The sequence below is a fragment of the Montipora capricornis genome, chromosome 6 (assembly GCF_036669925.1).
Source record: "Montipora capricornis isolate CH-2021 chromosome 6, ASM3666992v2, whole genome shotgun sequence".
Taxonomy (NCBI): Eukaryota; Metazoa; Cnidaria; class Anthozoa; order Scleractinia; family Acroporidae; genus Montipora; species Montipora capricornis.
The window spans coordinates 62078778-62088777 of NC_090888.1; the positions used below are offsets into that span (position 1 = coordinate 62078778).

At 41.0% G+C, this 10000-nt stretch overlaps 1 protein-coding gene across 4 annotated transcripts in view; it reads left to right on the forward strand.

The window, feature by feature from the left end:
- The window catches only part of LOC138052798 (transient receptor potential cation channel subfamily A member 1-like), a 43598-nt gene that overhangs the window by 12725 nt on the left and 20873 nt on the right, over positions 1-10000 (forward strand). For all 4 annotated transcript variants that reach the window (XR_011133151.1, XM_068899380.1, XM_068899381.1 and 1 more), the window contains 4 exons: positions 3156-3507; positions 3767-4107; positions 7918-8197; positions 9911-10000. The exon at positions 9911-10000 is cut by the window's right edge and continues 241 nt beyond it. Coding sequence is in view for 3 of the 4 variants with exons in the window: in XM_068899380.1 (XP_068755481.1) it covers positions 3156-3507; positions 3767-4107; positions 7918-8197; positions 9911-10000 (1063 nt within the window). In the remaining variant the exon portion in view is untranslated. The remainder of the gene's footprint in view (positions 1-3155; positions 3508-3766; positions 4108-7917; positions 8198-9910) is intronic.

Genomic DNA, 10000 nt, shown 5'->3' on the forward strand with positions numbered 1-10000 from the left:
CGCCAACAATACCACTAACTACTCATGGTAGGTTCGTAAAGGACGGATCTCGTTCCCCATGAATGTGAAATTTAGGTCGATGTAATGAAAACGGACGCTGGTCTTTCCTCCATAAGAAGCGCTTGAAAATTTTGTGGAAATCTAATCCACCCACAGCTCAAACTCGCGTAGAATTAAGAGCAGCTTTCCAAGGGTAAAACGCTTTTGCGAATCAACAATCCATTTAAATTTGAATTTTCTTGTAATAGACCGAGACAAAAAAAAACTTTGATTTTAACCGCTGAAGTAGGGCAAAAGTTGTCATCATTATCAGTAATCCCTTACAGACTGGGTCTGACACGCCGATGGAATAGACACGTCTTAAAGTTAGACGTAGCCTGAAATTGCGACTTTAGCATCCAGTCGAAAAACGTTAAATCGGCAACGGTGCGTTTAGGGCCTTTTTCAGCCTGTTTTAGATTATTTGCGCGTATTTTGTTTTTGCATGTTTTTTGTATTTTTCTTTACTGTTTAGGTTTGTTTTTTTCTTGCCCAAAATGCTGTTTTTTTAATCTTTGTTTCATATTTGTTTACATTATCAAATATGCAGGCTCTGTGAATCACACATCCGAGTTTTTGATCAATGAAAGCTTTCAAAATCTTAGCCCAATGCAGTCCCTTGAGTGTTATATATTGTATGTAAATGCATAATGAGCCCGCTTCAGAACATAAACATTAAATGCGAATCTCTAAATGTTAGAGGTCTAAACAAATCGATCAAACGACGTTCCATTTTCAGGTGGCTGCATATCAAAACAACCATTTGACATTTCTACAAGAAACCTATAGTTATAAAGATTGCGCCAAAACGTGGGAAACTGAATGGGGCGGTAAAGTCTTTTTCAGTCATGGCACCTCTCATAGCAAAGGTGTCATGATTCTTGTCAATCCAAAAGTAGATTTCAAAATAGAAAAAGTAATTTCTGACAATAATGGCAGATATATCATCTTAGACGCAATGGTTGACGATTCGCACGTAGTTTTTGTAAACATTTACGCCCCCAATGATCTCAATCAACAGCTGGCCTTCTTTAATGACCTCCAACATATTTTGCAGGAATTCGCACAGGAACTCATTATAATAGGCGGAGATTTTAACTGCGCTCTACACGATAAGGACAAGAAAGGCGGAAATCCATTAAAAAAAAAAATTCTCGTTATCAAGAAAATCGAAGAAATCATGAATCTCTACAACTTATTCGATATCTGGCGTAATATAAATCCCGAGACAATACGCTTTACTTGGAGAAACAAATCTCTAAAAATTCAGTGCCGCCTTGACTTCTTTTTTATTTCCAAAGACCTTGGCGACCTGGCCACTTCCTGTAAAATATTGAATGCACCCGAAACCGATCATTCCGCAATCTTTTTGCAACTCAAATCAGATGAGCTAAAGCAGAATAAAGGCCCAGGCTTCTGGAAATTTAACAACTCTCTTTTAGAAGACTCTCCTTATGTCCTATCAGTAAATGCGATTTTATTTGGCTGGCACCAAAATGCGAACAATAAGAGAGTGTTCAATTACATTCTTATCATCGCCAAATATTATATCTTCACAACACGTGTCTGCGACAACAAGCTGAGCTTTGAGTGCTTTCTTTTACGTTTAAATAGCAAGTTAGACGTCCTGCGTACGATAGCTATAAAAAACAAGTCACTAAATAAATTCGAAACAACTTGGGCACCTCTTTTGTAGTTTTTTTTAAAAATTTATTTACTTACTTATTTTATTGCTAGCTATATTTGTTATTTGTTTTGTTTGTGTAATTACAATTAGGAAAAAAATAATTAGCAAGTATATTGTAAGTATAAATGTAAGTGTAATATTAGTACTGTAAGTAGTGTAAATGTTGGAGATGTAAATAAAATTGCATTGCTAGTATTGCTTAAAAAAAAAAAAAAAAAATAGTAATCCCCTACATTTTTTGATAGTTGAGCGGGACTGAAGAACTTATGCGTTTTGTCATTTGTTTGAGCATAGACCTCTTTCATTATGGCGGCCAAATAAAATATTCTTCTGTTTTAACGCTAATAAGCCTTTCTACCCTTTCTACAACGAACAAATTTCAATATTTGTTTCAAAATGAGGCCAGTAGGTCTAATTAACAGAAATGCAAAAGACTGTAAAGTGGTCGCCACTTATGAAAGTAGCCTATTGCCCTCAAGTGCGGGAGGTTCGCGGAAAGGATGTCCTTACGGGTTCGACCCAACTGGACTGACACTCAGGGTCTTAAAATATTTTTCTTCCCCGACTGATAAGAGTTTCAGTAATTATCTAGTTCCCAGATATATAACGAATGCAAACCGTAGACGCCATGTTACTTTTTGGTTCCGAAAATTTCGGTGGAAAGGGAAGGACTTATAGTTCTCGATCTGGTGGTCTGTCCTATGGCTAGTACTGTTGTCTTATAAAGGATTACAGTAAGCCAAGAAAGCAGAGGTAGCCAAAACAGAGAAGACTTTGCCGAAGCTGGAACTGAGTAGAAGCACTACGGTCCAGTGGTTAGGGCGCTTTTCTTGAGATCCGGAGATCCCGGGTTCAAGACCCGTTCTGACCGCTCGTTGAATTTGATCCTTAGCTGGTACTCCCTCTTTCAACTTCTCAGCCCGCAGCACTTCAGTTAATAATCAACTGGTTTGCCTCTGGCTCTTCGGGATTCAAGTAATTCTGTTGTTGTTCTCTTCGTTCGTTTCGTTGACTGTGTTTCATTGGCCCTGAAATGCACCTATGGGAAGTGAACAATTGAGTATGTATATAATGTATATTTATTAAATTCATGCACCGAGTTCTTCACGGTAACATATGAGCCCAACAAATTCTAATTAACTAGCTCCCAACTGAGTGGCTCCACAGCTCAGTTGGTAGAGCATTGCTCCGGCATCGAGGAAGTCATGGGATTAAACCCCTTTGAAGCCACATGATTCTTCTATATTTTCGGAGGGAAGTCTAAAGGATTTGACGTGACTATTGAGTGTCTCGTAAGTGGTATAGTGTTAATAAGAGACGTTGCTTCAAAATTTCCGATCAGATTACGTCTCTTTTTCGTTATGTATCGTACTGTAACATTTAGATGTAGATTACTGAAAGCCCCTGAAAGCCAGATCTTGTTTTTAAGTCGGTAGTCCCAAGCCTTGGTCCGGAGGAAAACAGCGAAGCGTCTCGTCCTTGAATAAAATACAGCCTTGGCTCGATGATTCAGATTTTCTGGAACTTATCTCCAATCCCGGAAGCGGCAGAGGACAACGAAGATTTACTCAATTACCTGTGGAGATGGATGCGGTCCGTCCATATCATCCTGATCCGCTAATTGGTAGTTTCACAGGAACGAAGAATTCGACAGGTCTGCCAAATCTTCACCGAGCTGTCCGTGCTGATTGTTTCTGGTCAATCGGTAATTTATTGGACAAAGGGGCTGACATTAATGAAAAGGATAGGGATGGATTGACACCTCTGCATGCTGCTACAAGGTATGTACGACGGGCCGGAAGGGATCGAGGAATTCAGGGACTTGTTAAATATGCGTGTACTGCATGCAACATGCATGGCTTCTGATTGAAAAAGAACTTAATACTCTGGTATACTCTGTTTGATGATTATGGCCTTCACAGGAGATTTTCGATTTTACGTTAACGTTAGACTTCAAGCATTCTCCTTTTAGATTCAGGCCATAATCTCATGATCTTTAAGAATTCTTCCTCACGCTCACAATTTCATGTTCCAATCAAGGTTTGAAAGAGAGAACATTGCAAAGCTTTTGCTCGAACGAGGGGCTGATCCTACAATACCAAGTAACAATGAATGGATGACCCCATTGCATTCAGCTGCGAGGAGAGGCAACATAGAGATTTGCGGACTTCTGTTACAAGACTCCAGGGTGAAGGCAATCGTAAACATAGAGGAAACAGTAAACCCGTTCATATGTGCCTGTTTGAGTGGATCTCGAGAAGTATGCGATCTGTTTTTGAAAAATGGAGCAAGTTTAGAGTCAAGTGCGTATAGTTACAGTGCACTCCATATTGCTTGCTTTCGCGGGAATGAAGATGTTTGTGAACTCCTCCTCGAGACCGGTAAATACTAATGCTAATAGCATGATAATTATTACTCATATAAAATTGACGCTACAACACTCATCACTTAACAGCGATGTTATGGTACCAAATCAAACACCAATTATTACTAAAAAAGATTCAGTCATTTTTGTTACGTAAAAAGTTACCGTGGTAACAGGAAATCCTTGCAAAAACACCCCATATTTTGGTTTTAGCTGCTTATATCTCAAAAATGAACTCGGTGACCCCCATTTTTTATTTCTGAAATGTAATCAGCATGCCAGAATGGAACTTTCTGCAAAGGTTAAAACAATTCTGTGGAGCGGATTCAGAGCCACCTTAAATACTTGAAATTTAAGGTAGCACTGAATCCCGCTTCACATTTTTTTTTAACTTAGCAGAGAGTTTCATCTTGGCCTGCTGATCACTTTTGTGCAATAGAAAAATGGGGTCACCGAGTTCGTTTTTCAGTTATGAGCAACTAAAGCCTAAAGGCCTAGGCTGTTTTTTCAAGGCTTTCCCGTTGCCATGGTAACTTGTTACGTCACAAAGATTACTGCATCTTGTTCAGCAATAATTGATGTTTTACATGGTACCATAACATTGGTGTCACGTGATAAAGTGTGGTAGTGTCAATCCTTCTAGTAACAAGGTCTCTTGAAAGTGTTAAAACTGGTTTGAGCCACCTGGTTTGAGCCAACTGGTTCTCACAAGGTACTGACGACGTAAGGAGGGCGGGGCATTGGTTCTCTCGTGTTTACTGTATAATTAAATTGAAAAAACCTTTTGGGTATCGCAGCTGTTTATTATGTTCCAAGGAGGAAGGTGGCTAAGAAGACATTTATGAAAGTGAGGAAGGTAAAGGTACATCTTATTTAACGTGGAAGTTCCTTTACTCTATAGAGAGTATTCTCCCAGGAAGCCGACGGTGCGCTCATTTTACCCCCCTCTTTCCATCAGTGCTCCGTTGTAAGGGTATTTAAAGCTTCTTAGGCTACACTGAAAGGAAAGAAGTCGAAACAAGGATGTGAGATCCGGGGATCGAACTCGGGACCTCTTGCACCAAGGCCGCGCACTTACCAACTGTGCCACCCTTGCTCCTTATTCTTGGAGTCAGTTTAATCTTGCCTAAACGGAAGGTTGGGGAGGCGCGGTGGCCTCATGGTTAGTGCGCTCGTTTCCGGATCGTGTGTTGTGTTCTTGGGCAAGACACTTTCCTCTCACGGTGCCTCTCTCCATCCAGGTGTATAAATGGGTACCGGCGTAATGCTGGGGGTAACCCTGCGATGGACTACCATCCCATCCAGGGGGGAGTATAAATACTCCTAGTCGCTTCATGCTACGGAAACCGGAAATAAGCGCCGACCTGATGGGCCCTCTGGCTCGTAAGCAGTGACTTTAACCGAAAAGGTGAAGGATTCGAGGTTTGAAAGATCACGTTGATTGATTTTGATTAAAATACTAGCGCCGTCGACATCAGAGAATTCCGAAACATAACTTTAAGATTCCTGGAGCCCTTTTCTCGAAAGTCCTGAAACTTTTCGGGTGTCACCATTCCGTCTGTATCTTACTCCGATTAAAAGGGCGTCCAAGCAAACCATTCTCAAACGTGACACTAGACAGAGCCGCTTTAATGAGTTCGGGAGATCAATTACATCATTTTCTAGGGAAAGATTATTTTAACTGCAGTCCCGTGCGGAAAAGTACGAACGTACATTTCCGGTAGTTTTTTGAAACTGCCAGTGATTTGTTTTTCCCAATCAAGTCTTTCCGCCTGCATTCAACTGAAAAACCCGTGGATTTCTACTCGTATCAAAGTGGCGATTAAAAAGAGGCAGAAATATCTGACTGATGGTGGGAAAGACTCCTTTCTCTTCAAGAAGTGGCGCAATGCTGTCTGACGTCTTATTGCAGTTTATAGGAAAGCGTTATATTCTGCCAAGACCAAAAGCGCGAAGAGCTCGAATGTGAGCCAATGGTAAAAGGCCGTCAAAAACATCTCTGGCCTATCTGCTAATGAGGGGGAATAGTACTCACAGTTGGAGGAGGAAATCAATCAGTATTTTTGTAGCTTCACCGCACGTTTTGTTCCCCTTTCTCACTGTGACGTCGCAAGTATTAGTGTACAGGATATCCTAAACGATCTTCTTGTAACAGAGAGAGAAGCCTTCAAGGCCCTTAAGGAGATTAATTAAGACCAAAAGCGATACAGGCCCGGATGGGCTGCCGAATGTCGTTCTCAAAACATTTGCGTTTGAGCTTGCGCCGGTTATTGCTCATCTCTGTAACGCGTCGCTTCGTGAAGGATACATTCCTTCTGCCCTGAAAAGCGCAATTGTCTATCCTCCCCCGAAAGTACGCCCGCCTAAGAGTGTTGAGGACGACATTCGCCCCAGGTCGTTAACGTGCCGGGTTGCCAAGGTTTTGGAAGGGTTTATGCTTGTGCGCAATTTTGCCTAACATCCTCGCTGAGCTTGACACAAAACAATTTGCGGTTTCCGATAAATCCACTTCTGAAGCCTTGGTATACATTTGGCATTAGCAGCACCTGAAAAAGGCCAGTGCTGTGTAAGGCTTTTCTTTGCTGATTTCAAGAAATGCTTTGACCTCATTGATCCCACAATTTTAATTAGTAAGCTTTCTGATTTTAGCGGAGTTCATAACAGTCTTCTCAGATGGGTAACTGCATTTCTGCTGGATAAGTCCCAGGCCACTCTCATTGGGGGTGTAGTTTGTAGCTCCCAATACTGCGGGGAGGGATTCCCCAGGGGACCAAGCTAGGACCGGTAATCTTCGCGGTCATAGTAAATGACCTCGTAACATCCTGGTGCCCACGTGTGAAACACGTTGATGATTTGACTGTGATGGAGATTGTCCCGCGGAACTCTCCATCTCTGTTGAATCACATCGTAGATGACATCCATTTTTTCGCCGTAAATAACAACATAAAGCTCAACCCGCGTAAATGCAAGAACATGACTGCTGGCTTTCTTCAATACAACAGTTGCGTGTTGTGGCCCATTGCGGTAGGTGGATCCCAGATCGAGCAAGTATCATCCTTTACATTGCTCGTTGTTTTCGTGTCTGAGGATCTTACCTGGGTTGCACACTGTGATTATGTAGTGAAGAAGGCCAACAGGAGACTGTACGCCCTTAGACAGCTAAAAAAAATGTGGTGCCCCACCTTTGGATATAATCACCATCTATTGTAGTCTGATAAGATCTGTTATTGAACATGCTGCTGTGGTGTATGCAGGACTTCCACAGTACCTGTCTGCAGCCCTGGAAAAGGTCCAGCGTTGTCTATAATCTGACCTGGTATTCGTTATGAGGTGGCACTTGGTAGCGCAGGGTTTTCCTACTCTTGCCGCGAGACGTGACTTATTGGGAACTCGCTTCATTGGGAGCACTGTGCCAGATCAGCCCTTGTACCCGCTAATAAACAGCAGATTAATAGATATACCTGCCCATTACTCGCTTAGATCTGGTAGTCAGCATCGTCTTCTCCCCACAAGGACTGATAGATTCAGCAAATTCGTAACAATGAGATTTAAGCCTGGCCCGGATAAATTTATATTATTGTTTTGTGTGTTGTATTGGTGTCTAGCGCACTCAACCTGTAATTCAGTTGCCAAGACTGCAATAGGTTTATTTATTTATTTAATTTTCTCAATCATCTTGCTTTTTGTTATCTTAAAAACATGTTTAAATACTAGCGGGTGGCGGTTTCACGACAGGTTTTTGGTCCAGTTACCGGGACGTTCAAGAAACGTTCGAGAAGCGTCCGTTAATCAACCTGAACCCAATTTAATTTTGGTTTTTGTCCAGCTTCCAAGCAATTACCGAGCTCGAGACTAACAGAATTCATAGACAGGGAAAGCCCAGATGGACAGACACCTCTACATTATGCTTGTACTGGAGGTTACGAAAAAATCGTAGATTCGTTACTACGTCATGGCGCGGACCGTCAAGCACTCACCCTTGTGGCATCTGCTTCCCCGTTACATCTTGCAGCTAAAACTGGCAACTTATCTGTGGTTGAACTGCTAGTACTTGATGGGGCTGAAATAAATTACAGAGATGGAAAGCTCAGAACACCGTTGCACAGGTGAAAAAGAAACTTAGTTAATTACTGGTGTATACAAGGGTAGATATTGGAAATCTCCGTTAGATTAATTATTTTATTATATAGATATCGATGAAATACCGGGAATTTTCTTGTTCCTAAAATCTGAGGTCTTCGTCGGGCACGGTGAAGATACTCTTCACTTTATCTTTCACATGTAAGGATATTGATGTCGTCATGTTAACGACATGTCAGCTAATAATATTAATGCAACCTGTTCAGGCGCGAAGTCGGGCGGCCGTTGGTGTCATTAATTAAAATGTTTAGAATTATAAATTTCCGTTGAAGTGCTTGTTATATTAATTTCAAAATTTTCAGCCCATTGCAGTCCCGGCCTCAGTCAATCATTTTTTTTCTGTTCTTTTAGATGAATAAAACACTGAGAAAGCTTAGATTTGGATTTATGTTATCTAATTTATATATTTATATAATAAGCTCAATACTGCACGCATTTTGATCGATTCTCACCTATGATCTATTATAGTTCACCACTAAATTTTCTCCGATTCTTATTGGTTTAAATTGATCTCGTGACGCGATAGTGTTCGTCCGCGGAGAGACACTATCAGCCCATAGTGCCCGTCCGAAGAAAATACCCGGATTGATAGAAGTCGTCCGCTGAAAAAACAGTTGACAGTTGTACGCTATTCTTTAGCCAATGTACGCTGCGAATTATTGACATTTGTGACAGCCTGTACGCATGAATAAATATTGATTGATCTGCATTAAGTGGGTTTTGACTTGTTTTCAACTGGCGCGCGGAAGAAAATTTAGTGGTGAACAATAAAGACAATAGAGTGTTTATGTCTCGGAACCATCGGTCTGATAGTTGCCCCTTGGAAATTTGATGTTCTTAAAACTAGCATATTAGCCCTCGAAGCTTCGCTTGTCGGGCAAATATTTGTTTTAAGAACATCAAATTTCCGCGGGGCAACTATCAGCCGATAGTTCCTCGACAGAAACATTCTATTGTTTAACTAGAAGGCCGGCTCATAGCTGACGTCATTATCAAAAACTCCTAATTCTTTGCCAAGTATATCGATACTATCGCCTTGCGTGTGTAACCTTTTTTGTTCTTAACATATTTTGGCGTCCCCTGTGATCTATGACTGAACAGATGTACGGCAACATGGAATCTATTTATTAAATAGATAAAACTCGTAACCCCTCGCCGTCATATATCCTCTATTTCACAAATTGACACCAGTTTTTGTGTCTGTCCTCTAACTGATGATAAAGTTACGTCATAACAGGCTGTAAAAGTTGGTGCGGATGCACGAACTGAACTTGTTCAATCACACCACCAACTTGCATAAGTTAAAAAAATCAGTTCAAGAATCGAAATCCGATCAAAAATCCTCGTGGCGATCAAAAATGTTCCAAGCTTAGTGAAATCGAGCCATTTTGAGGTAGGAACATTCTTCAGTAAATGTCGCGACTCCTTAGTCTTCTAGCATTTTTTATTTGAAAATTGGCATACGATTGCAATGATCTACGCCTTCTTTTTGAATTTTTCTTCAGCTACCTTGACACAAACTGCAGCTCCTGCTGTTCAAAAGCTGGTATACTGTATTGCATTGCACTCAGTCCATGTATTAATTGCATAATGCTTATTGCATATAAAGCTACCTATATGGAAAGAAGTTGTTTTTTTTTTCTATTAATTTCACTACTGTCCATTCTATTTGCTCGTAGTGCCGCAACATTTAATAACTGCCGCATTGTAGAGCTTCTTCTCGATTCTGGAGCGGATCCGGAAGCTTTTGACATCAATGGGATGACACC